Here is a 25,757-nt window from a genome sequence, read left to right as displayed (position 1 = left end):
TAAAGCCGAAGATGCGATTCATATTATTAAAATTGTTAAGGCGAACGACAAAACCAAAGATATAATTAAAGTTATTAAAATTGCTAAGGCGAATGATAAAGCCGAAGATGCGATTTATATTATTAATATTGTTAAGGCGAACGACAAAGCTGAAGATACAATTAAAGTTATTAAAATTGCTAAATTGCTAAGGCGAATGATAAAGCCGAAGATACGGTTCAATTATTAAAATTTCTAAGGCGAATGATAAAGCCGAAGATGCGATTAAAATTACTAAAATTGCCAAGGCAAAAAGTAAAGCCGAATACGCGATTAAAATAAAAAATACAGAAACAATGCTGACAAAAGATAAAAGATACATTAAAAATATACAAGCCCGAACGCTAGTTAAATTAAAAAAGCTCGAAGGCAGGAATACCAATTATAAAAAATAAAGAGAAGATGAACGAAGGAAGCCGCTGCAAGAGTTGGGTATGACCATGAAAATACCAACAGCAAACTTCGCAACAAGATCATCTTCAGTCATGTGAAGCACCTCGGTGCTGGAAGCTTAGGCCTGAGGGTCTTCGTCCGAGAGCTCTTCGTCTTCGCCGGAGGAGACATAAGGGGTTTCAACCGCTGGCCGACCGATAGGATCCTCCAGACTATCATCCAGCAGCTTCTTATAATCCCAGTTAAGGCCGTGAGCCTTCTCTAAGACATAATCAGCGCCGAACTGGAAACAACGCTCCTCCGTCAGGTCCAGCTGCTTCTTCTTCTTCCGAAGCTCCTTGCGGGAATTCTTCAGCTGGAAATTCCGGTGGGCGATCCTCCTATTCGCCCTGTCAAGGGCCTCCTCCAGCCTTGTCCTGTCGCCCTTCAGCACTTTGGCCTAACCGTCCATCACCTCATTCTGGGTTTTCACCCTTTGGAGTTCCTGTTCGGCCGCCGTGGCCCTCTTCTCCAACTCCTTTACCTCGGCCATTCGAGTCTCCATATCCCTAACTTTGTCCTCCACGGCCGCAGCCCAAGGAGCAGCCTGCAAAAAATACACAAGGCAAAAATGTCAAATGAGAGAAGAATACCGAAGGTTAAAGACGAGCAAATTTAAATACGTACCAAGGACAAGAAGGACAGAAGCTCGGTACAAGCTTCGGTCGCAGAGGCCGATGCAAAGGTTGGGAGATCGGCAGGAAGCTGAAGACCGTGGCATAAGTCTGAGGCCACTTCCTTCGTCGACTGCCTCGCCGAGTAGACGGTGTGGTCGGACGTCAGAACACCCCACCCAGGAAGATAAGACTGAACGACCCCATCTCGACTTCGAGTCCTCTTGGAAGGGTTCCCTTCCCCATGAACTCCGGCTCATCCCCTTCGCCGTCTTCCGAGGTAAGAGGAACCTGTCGAAGCAGCGAGATCCTCTCAGCCTGTGGCCTCTCCTCCATCTCCTCGGAGGTGTTCGGGACATCCTTCTTCCCATCGGCCTTTTCCCTCGCCGCCTCCTCCACGACCTTCTTTTCGGCCGCCCTGGCCTTCTTCCTCTCTATCAAAGCCTCCCTTGAAGACACTGAAAAACATGACATTATAAGTCAGACCCAATATATGCAGAACCAATTAAATAAGGAAGACATAATGAAGGTGGGTATGTACGGACAAAAGAAAACTACGCAAATAATAAAACTACAACGAAATAGACGAAGGAGAAGTTTGTTACCCCACCCCACAAACTAAGCAGCCATCTCTGTCCCGAAATTCTTCGGGACCCAGCTTGCTTACACGGACATCAACCAGAGCCGCATAATTCTCCTTCTCCTCCTCTGTTAAATTCGGCATGAGGAGCAACGAAGCGTTCACCTCCCGCCAGACAGACATCTTAGCCAGCTTCGATCCACTCACGAAGCACCAGTGAGTATGAGTGGACTTGATTGCTGGAGTTGGTGGCCGTCCAATCCGTTCGGCCAGCCTGACGAGCGATGGTATAGAAACCTGGGCTCTTCAGATTTTTCTGGAAGTCATAGTGGTACCAGAACAGCCGAGTGCAGGGAGTGATCCCGGCGTGAAGGCATTTGTTCTAGAAGCAGTTGATGTGGATGAACCCGTTGGGGTCCATCTGTCCTATGGCAATCCCCATCTGGCTGAAAATATGCTTCATAATCTTCAGCGTCGGCACTCTGAAGCCGCATTTGAACGCCGCTTTCGAAACTCCAACGACACAATTGTCGTATCCCTTCGGCACTGCTGGAGTGTCATAAATCCGTTCGTTCTCCTTGGTAGCATAAAGCCAGAAGAAGCCCCGAGGAACGAAGAAGTCAGAGTACATCTGACCTACCCGCTCCTTCGACAACTCCGATCAGTTGTTCGCCGCCGGAGTTCGCCGCGGAACCGAAAAGGTCTCGCCCCGTACTCTCTGGGCGGATAGAAGTCCCGGCCAAACTGTTTGACCTTGGGTCCCAACTCTCTGCCGGACGATTCGCTCGGTCCATGTCCCTAAATTCGGAAACAGAGAGACATTAGTCCATGTTCTCGGATTAAACCAAAAGAAAAGTAAAAAGGACGAAGGACCAAGTACATGTCCTAGAACCGAGAGAACAAAAGAAAGAGTCTGGAGTCGGCTCCCGAAGGGTGTTCCAAAAGACAAGTTCCCCGAAGGAAGTTCTTGCCCCCAGAACCCCTTCGCCTGCCATCTTTAAACCCCAGACCAAACATCTACACCCTTGGTCGGCTCCCGAAGGATGTTCTAAAGCCAAGAACTCCCAGAAGAGAGTTCTTGGCCAGAGAACACCTCACATGCCATCTTTAAACCCGTAGGGCGCCCCCAAAATAAACAAAACCCAAAAGAAACTCCTATTACCTACCCAGGAAACATCCCATACACCAAAAAACCCCAGAACACAACAACAAAACACATACAAAAGCCCAGAAAAGAGCCTCTGAACTTACATGCAAAAACAATAAAACTGAAAAACTTGCCTGAAAGCCTAAAGTACACTGAAAGGGAAAAGGGGACTTACTGGTTCGAAGATGCTCTTGGATTGAAATGGGATGATCTAGAAAAACGGAGTTGCTGTTGCCCGTGATTGGAGAACTCGACAATGTTGTTGCTATTTGTGATTAAAGACTGGAAAATGTTAAAAAGAAAATGAAACACACTGTGACTCTTATATAGGCGCCCAAAAATGAGTTTAAGTGCCAAAAGGGGCGACGTTTGGGGGGTTTTAAAATGGATGTCCCAGATTGAGACGGCTGAGATTCAATGGCTGAGATTGAGTCATGGGACGACGTGCCAACATCTGTCAATTTAATGCACCACAAGTTCCCACAAGCTTGCCACGTGGACGAACGAAGATCGAGGCGAAACTGAAGCAGTCACCCTAGGATTTCTTCGCCCCAATATGGGCCAGAATTAATGTCCATCGGCCCGCCCGAAGGCCCAACCGAAGGACAGGGACATGTTGGCTATGGGCCCAATAAGGCCCACTGAACGAAGGCTATCGGACGATTGAGCTATTGGGCCGAAGGTCCACCAGACCCATAAGCCGAAGGCCCACGGAGAGCCTCAGACCAAGGCCCATCTTTCTTCCCGACCGTTGGAAAGCAAAAGAGGCATACCGCCCCCTTTTCACTCCCTCCTTAATGATGAGTAAAGGATGAGCATTCATGGCCTAAATGGGTATAAAACCCCTTGGAAAGTAAGACAAAAAACACACAATTCTCTCTCAAACACTCTGCTTTTCTTGTATTTTCTACTCACTTTACAACCAGATTCTCATTCTCACGCAGGAGGTGAATCGGGGGTACAAACCCTCGCATTCTCTTCACTTTCAGGTCTTAGCAGAAGCCATATTCGTGGAGGCCAAAGCCTGTTCATCCACCCGAAGGAATCTGGGCGTAACAATCGGCACCCAGTTTCATCTTGTAGACCAGTTACGTGCATCAAGTTGTTCGAGCTTCGGAGGCCAATTCAAAACTCTAATGACGAACACCGAAGAGCATGTCCCATGATGTACTAAATGACAATCAACTTGTGTACTAAATCTTGTGCTAAAATAGTTTGTGCTATTTATTAAACGAATTAAAATATGATATTATATTTGTCGCATAATCTTTTTTAGGAAAAAAGAGGCAACTAAATAGAAATAGTAAATTTGTAGAGATAAAGGTGGAGGTAGTTAAGAAAATTAGAATTAAGTATATTTGAAACAGGTTTAGCTATATTTTGAAATTATGTATAAGAAATAAGGTTATGTTTTAACATTAAAAAATTATAACAATTGTTACATCTATTTTAACCGTTGTTCTAAAAATCGGTCTAGGCGGCCGCCTAGGCGCTAGGCAGTTGTAAAACGCCCCGACTCGGACCAAGACGGTGGTTTAGGCGTTTATTTGAAGATCGGGTCAAAATCGGGAATAGGCGGGTTAGGCGATCAAAAATCGGTGCTAGACGGAAAATAATTAAAAAAAATCATTTTTTTTACATTTTTATGATTTTAATTCATTAATTTCATAATTTCACACAATATCATACCAATTTCTAATATAAAGTATTGGTAAGAAGTAACAAGTAATCTAATATATTTATTTTCTCACTTAAAATATAAAAATGACATATTGTAATTATTTTAGAAGTGTAAACTTAATAATAGTACATAACGAATGTCAAATATGTAGATATTGTTTAATAGCATTCTAATTTTTTTTTTCAAACAAATATTTGACATATTAATCATTATATAATTATAAAAATTAAATATAATATTTATATTCTTCCGATTAATGTTCCAATTAATCGGTCCGATTAATCTCTCGAAGGTACCCTCGGTCGCGTAACGGTTTCTGGAATACTGATTTTAACACAAACGTTGACTTTACGGAGCAGGAAACACAGAATCATCCGCCGGGTCGAAACTAGCCGGATTCAGATTCTGATCATATAATCATATACTACCAAATTTCTGGAGACGCAATCCTTCTTATTTTCTAGCATAAACTATACCAAACTCTTGGCCTAAGTTTTCATTTTCGTGAAATACACTCTGGATCTTTACCATTCTTCCGGACTTCTAATTTTTCCAGTTTCATATTTTCTCCCCCTTCTTTCTTTCCTTGGTAGTTTAGTAAGATTACAAAAAATATTTAGTACAAAATTTAAGTTTATTTCCTTTACTATTTCTGCACATTTTGATATTGATTTTAGTTTCATAGAACTACACGAGGCGAGCTTTCAGACACGACAAGTAAGTCGAATCTTACAATTTACAACATCAACCAAGGACTATGTCGGTTGAAAGAGGTTTACTTGGTCGATTTTCCTGTTTTTATACCAGTCCATTTTGGTGTTATATATAGTGGTGCAAAACAGGCTACATATACAACCTAAAACAAGAAAAATAAAGGCTTAGAACAATTTATGGCTAAAGTAAGGCTTCTCGCTCTTTTATCCTTGCTAGTTCTTGCAGTCCTGCAAGGAACCAATGCAGTCACATACAGTGTCACCAACACTGCGGAAACAACACCAGGTGGTCAGAAATTCAACAATGAAATTGGATCGGACTACAGCAGACAGATCTTATCGTCCTCTACGGACTTTATATGGATGCTCTTCCAGCAGAACACTGAGGCTGACAGGAAGAATGTTCAACATGTGAGTTTGTTCATAGACGATATGGATGGAGTTGCGTACACTAGCAATGATCAAATTCATGCAAGTGCACGCTACATTCAAAATTATAACGGTGATGTCAAGTTTGAATTTACTGGAGTACTTTATCATGAAATGACACATGTATGGCAATGGAACAATGGAGCTCCAGGGGGACTGATTGAAGGAATTGCGGATTATGTGAGGCTTAAGGCTGGGTATTCATCGAGCAATTGGGTGCAGCCAGGGGAGGGTGACAGATGGGATCAAGGCTATGATGTCACTGCTCGATTCTTGGACTATTGTAATAGTCTCAGGAACGATTTTGTGGCTGAACTCAACAATAAGATGAGAGATACCTATAGTGACAACTTCTTTGTTGAGCTCCTAGCTAAAACAGTTGATCAGCTCTGGAGTGAGTACAAAGCCAAGTATCAAGGTTCTATATCTTTGATACTTAATAGTGGCTACATTGAATAACTGTCGGTAAATATATAAGCTGGAATAAATTGTTCTATTGTGCAAATAAATTACCATTGTTTGTATTTTTCTACTGATTAGTGTAACTGCTAGCAAGGTAATTAAGGCAGTGGGTTTTCAGCATCTATTAGTTGAGAAATCCTCAGACTAGTGTCAAGCAACTAAGAAATACTATAATAAACCTTGCAGTACATGCCTCAAGTATAATGCATGTACGTTATTGTAGGGAGAGGTATGATCTGCATACATTTTACTAAGTATGATCCAAATACATCTTACTTTTAGATCATACATTGTTCTAGAGCAAAATCAACTGTGTGCTAAATATAAGTGTATGTATTGCTATAATTTAGCACCAAAAAGTATATTTTGATACTAAAATAGCACCATATCTCCAATGGTTTGTTCTAAATCTTGTTTCAAATTTAGATAACTTCCAAAATATACTACACTTTTGATTACAAATTTAACTACCTTACAATTACCCCACAATTTTAATTTCCTACTTCATTCATTTCTTCTCTTTTTCCACTTTTTGATTAGTTGACAATTATAGCATAATTCTATATTTTGTGCTAAATTTAACACAAACTATATCATTGTGCTATTTTAGCACAAAGTTTAGCACACCATTGGATTGAATTTTTTTACTTTTTATTCTAGATTATAACTATAGCACAAGATATAGCACAACATTGGATGATAACTCCGGTGAGCGGGCGGCTCCGTCCGACGGCGTTCTTGGACCTTCTGTGCGTGGATGAGGTGTAGTTGCTGGTTGGGCGCCTGCAAAACAACACCGGAAGGGGGGTTTGGCTCCCACGGCGCTTCCGGTGTAAGAATGAGAACAGGGCTTTGGAGAAGATGAAGATGTATATATGTAATATAGAGGCTGATGTGTGTGTGTGTTTATGGATGTGTGTATGTGATGGCTGATGTGTGTTTATGAATATATGAGAGTGTGTGAGTGTGCAAGAGTGAATATTTTCCAACCCCTAAACCCTTCAGTCTTGGGGGTATATATAGCCCCAAGGTAGGGTTTAGGGGTAGTTACCTCTAAATCTGGGTCGTTGGATCTTGGGAGCGGAGGACGCCTGGCTTGGGCGGATTGCTTACACGTGTCCAGGGGAGGACCACCTCCAGAGTGTCCTAACGGCCTTCTGACACGCGTCGTGCTTGTCTGGTGTTTTAGTTGTTGATAGCTGTCATAGTCACGTGTCCACGTACCTTTCCTTGGCGAGTTGTGAGATGTGCATATGTTTGCTGGGACCTCCCTCACGGCGGTCTTGGCCCCGATCCGGATCCGGGTATGCAGGTGGATCCGGATCCGGGTATGCAGGTGGATCCGGATCCGGGCAATAGGATAGACCCGGGCCTGGGCTCTTATGCTTGATTGGCCTGGGAGAGGGGGGTCTTAGCAGGTCAGTTGAGCCTGTATTCCTTTAGTCCATGTTGACGCCTATCCGGGTCTCTTATACCCTATCATTTGCTCCCCACTCCCTTATGCAGATTTTCTGGATGAGGGAGTAGAGTAGGGTTGTGTATTTGGCTTAGGAAAAAACTTTCTGCTCCTGGTTGTCCCCCAATATGAATCTGGTGTAATGGATACCAATCCGGATTAAGGTAGAATAGTTGCTTCAGAAAAATTTCTGCTCCTGATTGCCCCCCAATCCGGATCTGGTGTAATGGATACCAATTCAGATTAAGGTAGAATAGTTGCTTCAGAAAAATTTATGCTCCTGGTTGCCCCCCAATCCGGATCTGGTGTAATGGATACCAATCCGGATTAAGGTAGAATAGTTGCTGATTCAAACCTGTATCCGGTTGTCAATGGTCTGGATCATGGCTTTTAGTCTGGATCATGGGCTGTGGAATTTGAAGAGTTTTTAATTTGTAACGTCTTTCAGTTTTTTCCCTCCCACAAATTTGAATTTTTAGGCAGTTATTTCCTAAAAACTCGGCACATAATGATTATGGGTTTAATTTGCATTTAAATGTGTATATATTTTTTTTGTAACTGTTTTTTTTCCAATCCGGTCCTGCCACATGGCAGGGGTTTTCTCTTTCTCCGTCTCTCTATAAAAGACTGTAACTCCCCCTTCTTTTCTTTTTTACTCTACCGAAAGAAGCCCAAAAGTCATTTGTTTTTCTTCTTTTTCTCTCTCGCTTTTCTGCAAAACGCGGTGTCTGTGGTTGATTGTTGTCGTTGCCTCTCCGGTCTCTACTTCGATCTTCCATTAATATGTAAGACCTTCATTTACTGCCTCGTTATATTCCTCGATTTTTTTCTTCGATTTTGTTCTCGCTTTTTGTTCTTCAATTTTGTATGCTTCGGCTTGATAGTAGATACCCCTCTTTTTTTTTGTAGTGGTTGTTTTTGATTTTGTTTGATTCTGGTCTTTAAAAGTGTTTAAATCTGTGCTTTTCTGGCGTTTTTGGTTTGTTCTTTGTAAATTTCTGTGGGTTTTTGGTTCGAGTTTCTGGGTTTTGCAATATGGATGTTCTTCGTGTTCTTGGTATAAAATAGTTGTGTGTATGTGTTTGTTTTGGTTATAATGCTCTTTGATTCTCAAGATGACTGTTTGTGGGTTAGGGTTTTGTTTTGGACCTGGGTAGGGGGTGTTAGATCCGGGTCTGGTTTAGTATTTGGGTAGGGTTGCATGCCTTAGGTTTTGTAATTTGTTTTTGGCTGCTATGGATCCGGGTCAGGGTGTTTGCCATGAGGATCCGGGGTGCATGAGTTATTTTAAGTTTTGGTTGTTATGGATCCGGATCTTTGTATTTGTCGTATAGATCCGGGTCCGTGGTTGTGTGGTTTTTTGGATTGTAGTTAACATGATCCGGATCGTTGATGTTTTTCCGGGTTAGACTTGCATTGGTGGTCCGGATCATTAGGTTATGGTAAAACTAACATAACGTACCTGATCCGGACCGCTTAGTAAGACAAATAAAATTTGTAGGGCCCAGGCTAACTGACCTTCATTTTAATAGGTATATGGTCCGGACCAAGGAGCGATCTAGGAAAGTCTATAACTGCTATCCCAACTTTTCTGACGAGGAGAGTGATCCGGATTCATCTGGTAGAGAACAGATCCAGGGCGAGTGGTGAGGAAGGGATCCGAGTCTGTGGGAACAATTACTAACTTCCGGTTCAAGAGGCTTCCGGAGAACTCGGTCATCTTTACGCCAGAGGGCCGCTGGTCTGATATTAAGTATCATTTCGTGAGAAAGCCACCGTTTGAAGATAGCATTTATTATACCCGGGTCAGATACGAGAGGCACGAGGATGGCCACCCGGGTGTTTATGACCAAGGTGCTCTGGAAGCAGCTTTTGCTTCATTTGGGATCAGCCGAGATCATTACCAGCTTAAGAATTTTTATGCTGAAGCTGATCCGGGTGATATGGACAAGGCAATCCGGGCTGCTTTTCAATTAACTTCTAATATCGCTTGGAGGCGGTCCCGAGCCCCATGAGAGAATTTTCCATCGCCCTGCGGATGGTTTTGTTTCGGTCTGGCTGGAGCATCTAAGGTCCGGGTGGAGCCCTCGCTGCCACATTTTTCTTAAGCACCTGTGTAAATATGTCTACAGGATATCCCCAATGCAGATAACTCCAAACGAAATTAAGTCTATGACTTGGTTCATAGCTTGCTGTAACAAGGCCGGGCTCATGCCTACCTTCAAGTTGTTTCACCAAATTTTTTATCTTTCTAGATCAAGTCAGAAGCCTTTTTATGAGCTGAGGTTCCGGGAAGCAGAGTGTGGCTTTGGTCCGGGTAGGTCAAAACTGGTTATGCACCAGACCTCGTTGAAATATTGGAACGGGGAGATATTGATGCTGAAGAGGTATGATCTGGAGTTTCTCCCTTACTTTACAACCGGGGAAGTTAAGACAAAGTTCAACCCGGAGATCTGAGAGGGGGAGGCCGTCGATCAGATTAGGAAATTTTGCGGTAGTCTCGGGTTCCAGCCGACCCGGGATACCTTTATGAACCATAAACTCCTGTTCCAACTTGGATGTAAATTCTTCTTTAACCTGTTCTGTTAGTGATCCGGGTCCCCATCCCTGCTTGGAGATCCGGATTACGTTCCTTTTTCTTTTAACTTGTAATTATTGTTGGGAAACTCTGTTTGGTCTTTGATCCGGGTCTCTCTGCTATTCCTGATGGTCCGGATCAACCTCTATTCTGCTTTTTTACTTGTAGCTAATTTGCATAAAACATCTTCCCATGATCCGGGCTTACTGCAGTATTTTATTTCCGGATTTGGTAGTCTTTGCATTTATGTCAATCCTGTGCTGATAGTTTTCTTTTCCAAATTTTCAGGTTTGCCGCATTACAACCCTGCATCCAGAGCGATAATGTCTTCTTCAGCTTATGCAGCAGCTTTCAACTCCCTGGGATTGGCATACAAGACAACCAAAAGGGCCCCTGGGACCGGATCCGGGTCTGCGGACGCAGAGGGTGGAGCCGAGTCTTCTGCCCCCCGGAATGTTGCTGATCCGGACAATGCACCCTTGGCCGAGGATCCGGACATCCAAGAAATTTCAGAAGATGATCCCCCTTCAAAGAAGAGTAAGTCTGCCCCGGGAAAGCCTCCTAACGGGAAAGCTGTTGTTGTGGACCGGGTCGTCTGCAATTCTGAGGGGAAGGGCCCGGACGGGGGTCTCATCAGGATAGGGACAAAGAGCTTGGTTGACCTGGCCGGGTTCATGTCTAGTATTCCTTCCCAAGATGACTATGAGGAGGTGGAGGGATACAGCATGGTTGCGGCTCTGAAAAGGGTCACCGGGCAATGGGGACAGGTATCCAAAATTTCCATGCCTTTGGTTCCGAATTGCGTCCCCCATTCTTTTTTTTTGTACTTAGTCGATTTCTTCTTCTTTTTTTTTAGCTCGAGAGTGCCATATCTATATGCTCAGACGTTGCCTACACGGAGGTCCGGGAGGCCAACAACCGGACCAATACCGAGAAGATAAGGGCCGATACCTTGCAGGGGGAGTTGGAGGAAGCTCGGGAGGGATTCCGCGTGGTTGAGTCCTAGTTAAGCCAGAAGTTGAAAGAATCTGAGGACCGGGCTGAGGGGCTTGCGAAAGAGGTGGAGAGGCTCAAGGCTGAACTTGCTGCCAAAGAAAACTTGAACAAGGAGGCTATAATTGCCGAATTCAAGGCTAGCGATGTTTATGATTTTGAGGTTGCTCAGGCCGGGGTTCCCGAAGTGCGCAGGTCCTGGGTCGTTGCTGAGCGCCACATCAAGACCGACCCCTTGGCTTCCTGGGAGAGCTTCATCCAGGAGTTCTTTGCTGCAAAGGCCGCGGTGGAGCAGGGTCAGGGGGAACCGGAACCCTATGATGGTCCGAGTCCCAGCTTCCTCTAGATCCGGACCAGCTTTGCTAAGCTTCTCGGGCCCAGCCCTTGTAATTTCTTTTTCCTAGGATTTCCCATTCTCGTACTTTGATTTGAACTATTTGTAATATTTGGATTTGTTCCGGATTGAAGGCAATCTGGATTCTGCTTTAGATTTTACTTTCATTGCCTTGTACTTTCCTTCCATTGTTGAAAATATCTGCTTTTCCATCTGTAGTTTTAATTTTTATAGGCTGTCCGGATCCTTGCACTAATGCCCTTGATCCGGGCTGTGTAACAGGCCCCCGATCCGGATGGGCTTTATAACCGGATTGTTCCGGGTATGTAGTCTTATCCGGATTTGAATTCTTGTAACATGAGTTTTGCTCTTGGAATTGCTTTCAATCCGGGTATGATACCCACCCGGGTTGAAGTATTGTTTTTTGCTTTATGTACTTGAAAAATATAAGTGCATAATGGTTGTTTCTAACCCGGATTCGAATGCTTATCCGGGTTGATTTTGCTTTGAATTTTGCTTTCAATCCGGGTATAAAATCGACCTGGTTTGATTTTTGCTTGTTTGCTTTATGTACTTACAAAATATGTGCATAATGGTTGCTTGCAACCCGGATCTGAATGCTTATCCGGGTTGTTCTTTGCTCTTTTGCTTTACATAATTGTTGTTTTCAACCCGGATTCGAATTGTTATCCGGGTTGGTGTTTGCTTTTTTACTTTATGTACTTGGAGGGTTACCGGAGTACATAATGGTTGCTTGCAACCCGGATTTGAATGCTTATCCGGGTTGTTTTTTGCTTTTTACTTTGCTTTCAATCCGGGTATGTCTAATCCGGATTGGTGATTGCTCCATTTACTTAGAAATTTTCTAAGCAAATAGTGGTTGCCTTTGTTTTTTGGTTCCAACCCGGGTATGAGAACGTACCCGAGTTGTTTTTTGCTTCCATAACTGGTAATTTAAAAGTAATAACTTTCTAAGAAAGGAAAATTCTTTTCATTGATTTGCAAATTTTTTCATACAAAATGCAATTTCATAGATTGGTTGCTTGATATAGGCTACAAGTTCTGGTTGCTTTTGGTTGCTTTTTCTACTGGTAAAACTTTCTGAGCCTGAGTCCATGCCATATATTTGGTACTTCAGACTCATCCATGTTCATGAGCTTGTATGTTCCTGGCCTTAGAACTTCCTTGACTTTGTATGGGCCTTCCCACTTTGGCATTAGCTTTCCAGTGTTGGTGGGGTCTGAAGAGTCCGTATCTCGAAGGATCGGGTCTCCAACTTGAAAGTTTTTGACCCGGGACTTCTTGCTGAAGTGCTCTCTTGTTTTCTATTTATACTTTTCCATTCTTGCCACTGCCTGGTCTCGGACTTCATCAATTAGCTCAATATTCGTTCTGAGCCCCTCCTCATTTGCTATCTCATCAAAGTTGATTGCTCGATGGGAGGGGGATCCTACTTCAATTGGTAGCATGGCTTCAGTTCCATAAGCCAATTTGAAGGGGGTTTCTCCTGTGCTTGTTCAGGGGCTTGTCCTATATGCCCATAGTACGTTAGGCAATTCTTCCGGCCATTTTGTTTTGCTTTCCCTGAGCCTTTTCTCGATCCCCCGGAGAAGTATTCGATTGGTTACTTCAACTTGGCCATTCCCTTGAGGGTAGGCTACAGATGACTTCTTGTGCCGGATACCCCGTTCTTGAAGGTAGGATTCGAATTCTGAACCAATGAATTGCGGACCATTATCTGAGACCAGTACTCTCGGGATCCCGAACCTATCAGAATGTTATCCATGAATTTGATACAATCTTGCTGGTTTATTATTCTTATGGCCTTTGCTTCTACCCATTTTGTCATATAATCAATTGAGACTAGTAAGTACCTGAGGTCTCCTCTAGCTCTTGGGAATGGTCCCATGATATCAATACCCCATACGGCAAATGGGATTGGTGACAAGACTGAGGAAGGTAGGACTGGGCTCATCCGGCTGACATTGCTGAATAACTGACATTCCTTGCATTTTTTCACAAAGTCTACTGAATCCTGGTGTATAGTGGGCCAGTAGTACCCTTGTCTTATGATTTTGTGAGCTAGGGCTTTTATGGATATGTGGTCCCCGCAGATTCCTTCGTGAACTTCCATGAGGTAGTACTGTGCCTCTCCTGGGCCTATGCACTTGAGGATCGGGGAGGAGAAGGTCCGACGATAGAGTATATCCTCTTCGATGAAGAATTTTGAAACTTTTGCCTTTAACCTTTGAGCCTTCCCTTTATCCTCCAGGAGCTCTCCCTTCTCAAGGTAGTTAATAAATGGAGTCATCCAATTCGGGCCGTTGTCTATTTCCATGACTTCTTCAGATTCTGTGCTCGGTTTCTGCAATTCTTCGAAGTAGACGGAGCAATCCAGGTCTGATGAATTTTGAACAAGTTTAGATAGTGTATCAGCTTCTGAATTCTCCTCTCTGCAGATTTGGATGACTTGGATTTTTGGTATGGAGGCGAGGTAGCTTTGGACCAGAGCCTGGTACTTGGCTAGAACTGGATCCTTGGCTATGTACTCGCCATTTGTTTGCTTTACCACTATCTGGGAGTCGCTGTACATTTTGAGATCCTGGATCCTGAGTGTTCTTGCTAGCTTCAATCCTGCAATCAAGGCCTCATATTCTGCCTGGTTGTTTGTCGCTGAAAAGCCAAAGGAGATTGCTATTTGGATTGTGAATCCTTCTGGGCTTTTTAGGATGAGTCCGGCTCCTGATCTTTCATTTGTTGAAGAACCATCAACTTTGAGGGCCCAGACTTCTGTTTCTTGATCTGTGTTTCTCTCGGGGTCAATGCTCATGGGCACGGGCTCTTCTTCTGGGAAATTATATTCTATGATGAAATCAGCTAGAGCCTGGGCTTTGATTGCTGTTTTAGGAATGAAACTCAGATTGAACTGACTTAGCTCAACTGCCCAATTTACCAACCTCCCTGAGATATCTGGCTTGTGTATTATCTTCCTTAAGGGTTGGTTAGTTACAACCCGTATCTCCCTTTCTTGGAAGTAGTGTCTGAGCTTTCTGGATGCTGTGACCAAGGCAAAAGCAAACTTTTCTAGCCTCGGGTATCGGGTCTCCGCGTCTTTTAGCACTTGACTCACATAATAAACTGGTTGTTGTTTGCCATTTTCTTCCCTGATCAAGGCTGCCCCAACTGCCAGGACCCCTGTTGACAGGTAAAGGGATAGGGGCTCCCCTGCTTGAGCTTTGGTTAACACTGGGGGGTTGAGAAAGGTATCTTTTGATTTCTTCGAATGTGCTCTGGCACTCTGGGCTCCAATTAACTTCTCTCTTATTGGTCGCTCCTTTTAACAGGTCAAAGAAGGGTAGGCATCTTTCAGCTAGCTTGGAGATGAATCTTCTTAGTGCAGCCAGTGACCCTGCTAGCTTCTGCACATCTTTTTGCATTCTGGGAGCCTTCATCTCTTGGATTGCCTTTATCTTTTCTGGGTTGGCTTCAATTCCTCGGTTGCTTATCATGAATCCAAGAAATTTTCCTGCCCCTACTCCGAATGTGCATTTTTCTGGATTGAGCCTGAGTGAGTACTTTCTCAAGTTATCGAAGCATTCTCTCAGGTCTCCTATGTGCCCGGGGATTCTTGTAGACTTTGCAATCATGTCATCGACATATGATTCCAGGTTCCTTCCAATCTGGTCTTTGAATATTTTATTCATTGCTCTTTGATATGTTGTTCCCGCATTAGTCAATCCGAAAGGCAGCATCACATAGGCGTAGACCGCCCTGTGGGTGATGAAGGCTGTCTTTAGGATATCCTCGGGATTCATCTTAATCTGGTTGTATCCCGAGTAGGCGTCCATGAAACTTAGCATTACGTGCCCAGAAGTCGCGTCGATCAATTGATCAATATTTGACAAGGGGTAGGGGTCTTTGGGGCATGCACTGTTTAAGTCTGTGTAATCGATACACATTCTCCATTTCTCGTTTGCTTTTTTCACCATCACTACATTTTCTATCCATTCCGGTTACTTGACTCCGCATATTATTCCGGCTTTGAGTAGTTTCTCAATTTCTTCATCGATTGCTTTTTGCCTTTCCGGGGCAAAATTTCTTATCTTCTGCTTTACTGGCTTCCTCTCTGGGTTAACGTTCAAGCTATGCATCGCTATGGATTCATCCAACCCGGGCATGTCTCTTGGGGTCCAAGCAAATATGTCAGAGTACCCTTGGAGTAGCGAAACCAGGTATTTTCTGAAATTAGCCTCTAGCCCGGATCCTATCTTTATCTTTTTGAAAGGATCGCTTGTATTGATCAGAATTGTTTCCGTTTCAACAGCGGCCTCTATCTTGGATTGATCCATATTTGATACCATCTGCTGGATCCAAGCCTCTGTATTCTTTTTCATGTAGGTTTGACCCTGGGTTGTCATCTCATTTTTGTTGCTTTTCTCTACTTCAATTGTTTGAGGGTTGGTTGCTTGCGCAGTAGGGTTGGCTTGGCCAAGGTCTGGGCTCAATTCAATCCCTTCTGTGACTTGGTTGCTTTTTTGCTCTTCTGAGCTTGGTTTGGTTGCTTTCAGATCTGGGAGGGACTCTATGACCTGAACTTCTTTTTCTCGCGTCGTCCCTTGAGTGGGGGCGATGTTTCTTAATACTCTGCTGTTTCCGGAGTACCACAGCCTTTCTCTTGTTGTCTTGGTGGGTTTCAGCCATTACCAGAGCCTGGCTATAACATCTTTCAGCTACCTCATAGTCTCCCTTGATTTCTCCTACTCCGGTTGGAGTTGGGAATTTGATTTTCAAGTGTGATATGGATGTGATTGCTTGGATCCTGGTCAGGGCTGAGCGCCCGATTATGTCGTTGTAGGATGGAGGAGTATTGATCACGTAGAACTTTATCACATGGGTAATTTGGTTTGGGCCCGATCCGAATATGACTGGTAAGTATAAGGTACCCTGGATCGGGACCAAGTTGTTCCCGAACCCATACAGAGGGTCCTCTTGGCATTCATTGGAGCGTACGCTCCCAAGCCTCATCATGTCCACAGTATGCTTGAAGAGTATGTTCACTGAAGATCCATTATCAATCAGCATCCTTCTCACTTCGTTGTCAAAGATATCAAGTGTTACCAGCAAGGCTTCATTGTGATTCGGGTTGACCCCTTCATAATCCTTGCTGCTGAATGAGATCATCATCTTCGTGTAGGATTGAATTGAGAACACTCCATCTCCTGAGCCCGGGCTCCTAGGGGGAGAGTGTGAACCTCCTAGGACCACATTTACCACATTCTTACCTTTTCTTTGCCTTTCTTCTCTCTGGTTTTTCTCCCATGAGATGTATTGATTGAGGTTGCCTTTCTTGACTTGATCTTCAATGAAGTACTTTAAAGAGAGACAATTTTCAGTCTTGTGCCCATGGGTTTCATGATAATCGCACTGCCTGTTGTAAGGTCTGCTCTCCGGAGGAGTCTGCATTGGCTTTGGAGGGTAGTAGAATGGCTTTCCCTTGATCTCCTTTAGTATCTCTTCCCGGGTCCTGTTTAGTGGTGTCCACTCTGGCTCTTGCCTAGGCTCCCTTGCCTGCATAGGTGGTCCGGGATCACCTTTGGATTCTGTTTTAGGACCCAATCTTTGGAATATTGGGGTTTTTTGTACCACATTTGTTTGCTGGGTTTGGTTGCTTTGTTTGAACTTTTTCTCCTGATGGTAACCCCCTTTCGGTCGGTCATCAGAAGATTTGTTCCCGTTCCCTCCATTTCGAGTCATTCTCATCGCCTGGAGAACATCTGTTTCTTTTATGAACCGAGCTGCCATAGAATAAGCAGCGGCCAAGCTTTGGGGCTCTTTGTTTATCAACTCCACAATATACCTCTCATTGTGTTCTGGATCCAGGTTTCTTCGAAATATGCTTAGAGCCTCCTTTCATCGAGATTCGAGACTTTGTTGATGGCTTCCTGGAACCTCCGCATATAGGCTGAGAGTGCTTCGTTATCATACTGGCGGATTGTCTCCAGGTGGCATATGTGCATTTCATGTGTTTTATTGGCTCTGAATCTTCTAAGGAAGGCTCCTCTGAATTCTTTCCAGGAGTGGATGCTTCTTGATGGGATTCTGCTGAACCATCTTTGAGCCCCCCTTTGAGGGTCGAGGCGAAGAATTTGGATTTCGTCAAGTCATTGTAATAGTATATCTGAGCTATCTGTTCAAAGTAGTTGAGGTGCTCTTCCGGATCCCCCAGTCCATCGAAAGAGTCGAAGTTATAATGTTTGAGATTTTTCTATCGAGGGATGGCTTCTAGGGAGTGACTGAAGGGCGTGAGGGTCTCCCCAACTTCCAACCCGGAATCTTTATCCATTTTTCTAGGGAGTGACTGAAGGGCGTTCCTGGACCTTCTGTGCATGGATGAGGTGTAGCTGCTGGTTGGGCGCCTGCAAAACAACACCGGAAGGGGGGTTTGGCTCCCACGGCGCCTCCGGTGTAAGAATGAGAACAGGACTTTGGAGAAGATGAAGATGTATATATGTAATATAGAGGCTGCTGTGTGTGTGTGTTTATGGATGTGTGTATGTGATGGCTGTTGTGTGTTTATGAATATATGAGAGTGTGTGAGTGTGCAAGAGTGAATATTTTCCAACCCCTAAACCCTTCAGTCTTGGGGGTATACACTACTAGAAATAGTAGATACGACATCGGTCCTTAGACATCGGCATGTAATGCACCCGATGTTAAAATGCAGTTTAACATCGGTTTTGTAAAAAGCGATGTTGAATACGCATATTGACATCGGTTTCACTTAGTAGTCGTTGTCTATCTTCAGAAATTAAAAAGGCCACAAATTTGTTTTTAACTTTGACATCAGTTCATTTTGTTAACCGTTGTCTATGGCCTTTTAAAAAAAATAAAAATTACTTAACTCCCCCCCCCCCCGCTTTTCAGTACACTTTCCCCCCTTTAATTTTAACAAAAAATTCACTTTAACATATTTTCCCCCCTTTCCAAAAAACCTCCCGCGAGCCTCTCATCTCTCCCCGACCCTCGCCTCTCTCGTCTCTCTCATCTCTCCCCTCCTTCTCTCTTAGTCTTCTTACCTTTCTTCTCTCTTCTTACCTTAGTCTCTGTTAACCGTCTCTTCTCTCTTTTCTCTGAAACCCTAATTTTAGCCCCAATTCTAATTCAAGATTTGGAGCTTCAAATTAGAGCAAATTAAACTTGAAATTGAGCTAGTATTTGGAGGTTGGAGCTAGTATCTGGAGGTAGACAGCATTTGGAGGTTGGAGCACTGAGGGTTTAGAACATTGGGGTTTCGGAACATTGAAAGCATCCGGAGGTATATTCTTCTTTAATTCTTTATTGTTTATCTCCCTCATTTTTATGTTTAATATCTTCTTTGTGCATGTAAATGTTTTATGTTTATCTTCTTTTCTTCTTTACTGTTTTTCTTCTTTGTGCATGTAAATGTTTTATGTTTTTGGGGGTTTTATGTTTGTTTCTTTTTGGGGGTTTTATGTCCTGTTTTTGGGAATTTTATGTCATGTTAAATATTTTAGGTACACTGATGTAAATCAATGTTTTAGGTACATTGATGTAAATGTAAATGTTTCTGTTCTGTTTTTAATTATGTGTTTTCTGGGGGTTGTTCATACATATTAGTGTGTTTTGGGGGGGTTTTTGGGGCTGCATTTGAACAGGTCTCAGATATGAACAAGTCTCTGCATTTCTTGTTTTGTATGATAGTCATTTCTCTGATATGAACAAGTCTCTGCATTCCTGATATGAACTATCTGTTACTTGTGTTGTATTATAGTAATTGTTTTGTATAATTATCCTTCTCACAGATACAAGTAACAGATAATTTTAATTTATTTATTTATGGGCTGAATTTGTTTCAATACTCAAGTTCTCACTGAGTTTTATTTATGTGAAGGAAATTTAACAATTGTCTGGGCTGTGAATGTTGGAATTATTGGTTTTTAATTATGTGATATTTTCAAATATCTTGGTTTAATTTGTTTTAATTATCTTGGTTTAATTTAGTCTAGTTTATAAATTTAGTCTAGTTTTGTAATTAATTGGATATATGTATAGGATCTTAGAGTAATGAAGTAGTACTATAAATTATTAGGATATCAAGGTATTTACTCCTTTCTAAGTTTATATAATTAATCCCTACAGTAACCAACACAAATTTGATATGCCTTTTATTAAATAATTATAAATAGGTATGTGTTGGATTTTTAATATTTATAGTGGCTATCAGGTAGGGAAATTTGATGGATAAGACATGGATTTTGCAAGATAGGGATTCTTTAGCATTTGAAATGGGGGTGGAAAACTTCTTGATATATGCTGAAGAAAATTCTGAAGATCGTAACAAAATTCCTTGCCCTTGTGGACGATGCGCCAATTTTAAAAAATTCTCTATAAAAACAATCAGGGGCCATATCTATGACAATGGCTTTTGTCTAGGTTATGTGCATTGGGTTTGGCACGGGGAGACTGCTTCTACGGGTCCTAAATCTTCAAGTGCTAGTTGTCCACCTGAAGAGCAAGCTCCAGACCCACCTCCTGAGCAAGCCTCTGATGAAGCGTCAGAGCAAGATCAGGAGCATGTCGCTGCTTCGGAAACTGTTGATGTTTGTGAAGCGGCATATAACTCGAGTCAATATGATAATGATTCATATCAGTTTAGGAGGTTCGTAGCCGATGCTGAGCAACCTCTATATGAGGGTAGTGACTGTACTAAGTTAGAGTCGATGTTGAAGTTGCATAACTGGAAATCTAGGTTTGGTATTACCGATAGTGCCTTCACTGACCTCCTTTCTTCTGTTGGGTCTCTACTTCCCAAAGATAATGTGTTACCTAGTAATGCATATGAAGCAAAAAAAAACCTCTCCAATTTAGGTCTAGAGTATATAAAGTTCCATTCATGTCCGAATGACTGTGTACTGTACAGGGGTGTACATGCTGATGCAACCAAGTGTCCTAAGTGTCGACTTTCTCGGTGGAAGTTGACAAAGAAAGGTGAAGAGAGGATTAATCTTCCAGCCAAAGTCATGTGGTATTTTCCAATAATTCCTAGATTTAAACGTATGTTTAAATCTCCTTCCACCGCTAAACTAATGTGTTGGCATGCGCAACAGCGGACACAAGATGGTAAAATGCGACATCCAGCCGACTCTCCATCTTGGAAAAATATAGATTATAGGTGGCCATCCTTTGGTAGTGAACCGAGAAACCTTCGCTTGGCTTTATCGGCGGATGGTGTAAACCCGCACAATAATGGCCTATCTAATAGATATAGTTGCTGGCCAGTCATATTGGTGACTTACAATCTTCCTCCCTGGTTATGTATGAAAAGAAAATTTATGATGTTGTCGATATTGGTCCCTGGCCCGCATGAGCCTGGTAATAACATCGACATCTACTTACAACCGATGATTGATGATTTAAAAAAGCTTTGGAAGGAAGGGGAACCAAATATGTATGACGCGTATAACAAATCATTTTTCACTTTAAAAGCAGTTTTAATGTGGACGATAAATGACTTCCCTGCTTACGCAAATTTATCTGGCTGCGTTAATAAGGGTTATAAGTGTTGTCCAGTTTGTGGAGATGACACCGTAGCTAAATTTTTGACTCATAGTAGGAAAATGTGCTACCAAGGGCATCGTCGATATTTGCCTCTATATCATCCTTATAGAAGGCAGAAGGCTGCTTTTAATGGACAACAAGAGTTTGGGCAGCCGCGTCAAACCCTATCCGGAGAAGAAGTGTTAGCAGAGCAAGAACAAATCAAATTTGAATTTGGGAAGAAAATGAAGAAGGCAAAGAAGGTTGAAAGTCCATGGAAGAAAAAGTCAGTATTTTTCGAGTTAGAATACTGGAAATTTCACCATGTTAGGCACTGTATTGATGTCATGCATGTCGAGAAGAATGTATGTGATAGTCTGATTGGCACATTACTAAATATGCGCCATAAGACAAAGGATAGTGCGGCAGCCCGTCGTGATATGATGGAAATGGGCGTTAGATCTGATTTGGCTCCCCAAGTAGGAGTAAAGAAAACCTATTTGCCTCCTTCTCCCTTTACTTTGTCAAAGGCAGAAAAAAGGACTTTCTTGTCATCATTAATGTCGATGAAACTTCCATACGGACATGCATCGAACATAAAAAATTGTGTTTCCATGCCTGATTTGAATATTTACGGGCTGAAATCACATGATTGCCACATTCTTCTCCAACAATTACTCTCGGTTGCAATACGCTCCGTTCTTCCGAAGCATGTTAGGGTCACAATTATTAGATTGTGTTTCTTTTTTAATGCTTTGTGCAACAAAGTAGTAGACGTGTCAAAACTGGATAAGCTGCAGTCAGATGTTATACTAACCTTGTCCAGGAACTACGCTTATGTGGACCAGTATTTTATAGGTGGATGTATGTGTTTGAACGGTTTAATAAAGTACTAAAGAGTTATGTTCGAAACCGTTATTATCCCGAAGGTTGTATGGCAGAGAGTTACCTTGGAGAAGAGTCCGTAGAATTCTGCATCGAATTTCTTAGTCAGAATTACTCCACTGCCGGTCTTCCAAAGGACCAAGATAATAAGATATCAGGTCCATTATCCGCTGTGATAATAAAATCAGTGGAAGAGAAGGAGCGAGATGAAGCACATCTACATGTCCTTCTAAACAACGCTGAAGTGTTTCCATATATTCTGTGAGTTTATGCAGTTTGTTGTTTTCAATTCCTCATTATCCAGTAATTAGTCTTGTAATGTGTCTTTAATATATCATTCCATATGCATTTTTCAGAATGCATAAGGAATATCTTGAAGAAATTCACCGAGGGAAAAGGAAAAGCTTACATTGGCTCATGAGAGAGCACAATCGGCTCTTTGCTGATTGGTTTCAAAACAAAGTCAGTGTTGTATTAGGTTCTTTGATCTGTAGTGTAATGACGACTATTAGCTATTTAGAATTTAAAATTTCTTATCATATCTGTAGGTGAATGATGAACTAAGGGAGAACAACAAAGGTGTTTCAGATACGATAAGATGGCTCGCCGCCAAGCCATCATTTTCAGTACTAACTTATCAAGGTTATCTAGTGAATGGAGTGCGATATTTTACAAAGGAACGAGATGACATACGCGTTGTTCAAAACAGCGGGGTGTCTGTCATTGCTAAAGCGGTCCAAGTTTCTAGTGCCAAGGACTTGAACCCCGTAGAAAGTGATTTGACATTTTACGGTATCATACAAGAGATATGGGAATTAGACTACCATGCATTCAAAGCTCCCTTGTTCCTGTGTAAATGGGCAAGTAATGATAAAGGAATAAGGGTTGATGATCTTGGGTTCACACTTGTGGATTTTAGTCGACAAGGTCACAAAAAAGATAAATATGTTTCTGTTGACCAAGTCAAGCAAGTGTTGTACCTTGAAGATCCCGTTGATGCTACCTGGTCTATTGTTCTGTCCTCCACAACTCGAGACTACCAAGAATTGTATAATGAAGATGACTTAGGAAACACGATCATGGAACATCCCCCATTCTGCACTGAAATCCCCGCAACTGATGTCACTACTGATGATGTCGCTCATACTGCTAGACCTAATGTTGAGGGAATTTGGATTAAAAATACTGCTACTAAAACTCCTGCACCTAATGTCGTTACTGACTGATGATGTAGCTTTATGTAAAATATATATCTAAATGGTAATTTGAATGACTGAATGAACCATATATATTTGACTTTAATTGTGTTATAATGTGTAAAATATATTGTTAATTTTTTTTTCTTTTGTTTTGCATTGTTATAATCATATAAGTAGTTCATCCATAATTACTGATTGATGGCATTATTTTTTCTTTAATTATTTTGCATTATTTAATTGTACTTCTATAAAATACTTTAGAGTTATTTCGGATGTGATTAATTACTGATTGCAGTTTAGGTAAATTATTGTTCTTGTATAGTTGTATTCGTACTTGCTGATTTTACAATTTATTATTTATGCTTGACTGTAATTAATGACGGACTGAAAATATATTGTTCAACTGATGGCTTTATTATTCAATTTAATGCAGACTAAGGGAGTAAAATGGCAAAGAAGCAAAAAGCCAAGAAAGTAATTTTCGAAGAAAATGACAGGAAGAATAACTCTGAAAAGGTTGATGATGAGATTGTTCCTGATGTCAAAACTTCAGAGACTTGTAATGAAAAGTTGGTTCAAGTCCCTCCACAATATCAAACTCAAAGTAGTTGTGAAGAAACGATGACCACTTCTGAATCTGCAAAAAAAAGGCTAGGAGGTGCGCGTGGTGTTTCAGCTCTTCACAAAGTAGTGGTGAAGAAAGCTCGGGGAAAGAAATTTAAAGTTAGATACAATGATTTTGGAGTTCCCATCGGAAATACCAGGCCTACTTTACAGTCTTACATAGGAATGCTCGCAAGGACAATGATTCCAATCGACACTGAAAACTGGCCAAAAGTGGATTGTGATCTAAAAGCAAAATTATGGGATGATGTCCAGGTAAATTATATCCCTTGTTGACTTCTTCATTTTATTTAAATTGTGACTGTAAATTATGTGGCTAATTTATATTATGTGGCTCTTTAGGACACATTCAAAATTGCCCCAGAAAGTGAGAAGCTTGTGCTACAATCGGCAGGTGAAAAATGGAGGCAGTTTAAAGCTGATTTAACTGCAAAATATGTGATGCCATTTATTGGAAAAAAGAAGAAATTGATGAAGCCTCCGAAGAAGTATGCGTTTGTTGGTAAAGAACCTTGGAAGAAATTTGTTGCAGAGAGGACGAGCCCCAAATGGCTGGTATGAATATATTCTACTAATAAAATATACATGATTGCCATTTTACTTGCTAAATGATTAAATAAATTTTGGTTAAATAATATTTATTAATTTTTACTAATTTATTTTGGTGCAGGAACAACGTAAGTTACAGAGCAATAGAGTGGGTAAACGGAAATATCATCACCGCTTGTCAAGGAAGGGGTATATTGGTTTGCGAGAAGAAGAAGTAAGAACCATATCTATTTGGCTTTGCAATTCTAAGTTTTAAGGGAGTTTAAACATTTTCTCTTTTTTAACAGATAAAGAAAGGGAACTTAAAGCGGAAAGAGAAACCTGATCGTGCAATTTTTTGGTGGAAGGCTAGGATGCCAAAGAATCCTGATGAGCTTACTGAAGAGCAAGCGGAAATAAATGCGAGAATTGTAAGTGATATTTTTAATACTGCATTCCCTTCAAAGATAATTGCGTCATAAATAATGCACTAATTGTTTGTATTTATTTTACAGGCTGAGTTACTTGAAATGAAGGAGAAGGGTGAATTTGTTCCACATGGAACAGAAGATGTGTTGACTACGGCACTTCAGACTCCTGAGCACGCAGGAAGGGTTCGAGGGGTTGGCGACTTTGTCACTCCAACAGCATTCTTCAATTTGCCGAAAGCGAAAAAGACTAAAATTACCAAGGCAGAGTTGTTGGATCAGTTGGAAAGAAATCAGCGGGAGATGGCTGAACTTAAGGCCTTGGTTAATGCTTCGAATGGTCACTCTCCTATGTTCTCTGACAAATCAAGTTATCAAGTACCTGTTAATAAAGAGGGAGCTGCTGATAAGCGGAATGTTGGAGTTGATGTTAAACCGCTGAGTGCCAAACAGTTGTTGGTAAATGATGAAGACTTTATTGGTTTTGACCCCTCTCCTCCGAGCGGAAAGAAGGTAAAATATTATTAAGATCTACTAGATATATGCCTACAGACTTGGGATTTATGCAATAAAATTAAATTGATCCCTCACTATAATGTAGGGTCCACAGTCATGTGAGCTTGCACTGGATTGCATAGAGAACAAGGTTGCTTTTGGAACAGTTTTTGATGATCACGAAGAGATGTGTTTCAGTACACGGAGTGCCTCTAAAGCCCGGACATGTTCGTGTGTCGGTTGACGGACACATCCAGCCAGAGGCGTCGGTTCCAGTGCCCATACCTGGTGAAATTGAGGTTGTACGCCAAGCAGTTGGCTCTCACGTAGCATGGCCTCGTGAATTGATCATCTACCCAACTGTGGCGGTATGTTATATAAAAATTATGTCAATATACTCTGAATTGATTGTTGCATTCTATAGTAGTTATGTCAATAATAACCGATTATTCTTGTTTTATTTAATTCTGTGTAGAAAAAGAAAAAGGAAGTGTTGCAGGGGCAGTCTAAGCGGAAAGATGAGTTGCAGAAACTTCAAGATGATTATAGAAAAATGAAGCTAAACAAGAATGTGCCAAAGCA

At 41.9% G+C, this 25,757-nt stretch overlaps 3 protein-coding genes across 3 annotated transcripts; all 3 read left to right on the top strand.

Annotated features, from left to right (window-relative positions):
• Nucleotides 1–5,319: 5,319 nt before the first annotated feature.
• Nucleotides 5,320–6,167, top strand: LOC141683047 (uncharacterized). Its single transcript, XM_074487733.1, has one exon. The coding sequence runs from the start codon at nucleotides 5,384–5,386 to the stop codon at nucleotides 6,092–6,094; it is 711 nt and encodes a 236-aa protein (XP_074343834.1). The 5' UTR covers nucleotides 5,320–5,383; the 3' UTR covers nucleotides 6,095–6,167.
• Nucleotides 6,168–19,764: 13,597 nt separating this feature from the next.
• LOC141684959 (uncharacterized) lies at nucleotides 19,765–23,127 on the top strand. Its single transcript, XM_074490090.1, has 4 exons — nucleotides 19,765–21,880; nucleotides 21,946–22,162; nucleotides 22,258–22,363; nucleotides 22,450–23,127. The coding sequence occupies exons 1-4, from the start codon at nucleotides 19,765–19,767 to the stop codon at nucleotides 23,125–23,127; spliced, it is 3,117 nt and encodes a 1,038-aa protein (XP_074346191.1).
• Nucleotides 23,128–23,547: 420 nt separating this feature from the next.
• LOC141684958 (uncharacterized) lies at nucleotides 23,548–25,208 on the top strand. Its single transcript, XM_074490089.1, has 5 exons — nucleotides 23,548–23,979; nucleotides 24,067–24,279; nucleotides 24,395–24,487; nucleotides 24,561–24,683; nucleotides 24,768–25,208. The coding sequence occupies exons 1-5, from the start codon at nucleotides 23,548–23,550 to the stop codon at nucleotides 25,206–25,208; spliced, it is 1,302 nt and encodes a 433-aa protein (XP_074346190.1).
• The last annotated feature ends 549 nt before the right edge of the window (nucleotides 25,209–25,757 follow it).

Source organism: Apium graveolens, chromosome 9 (assembly GCF_009905375.1).
Source record: "Apium graveolens cultivar Ventura chromosome 9, ASM990537v1, whole genome shotgun sequence".
In the NCBI taxonomy this organism is placed as follows: domain Eukaryota; kingdom Viridiplantae; phylum Streptophyta; class Magnoliopsida; order Apiales; family Apiaceae; genus Apium; species Apium graveolens.
This window is presented reverse-complemented; position numbering and strand designations above follow the sequence as displayed.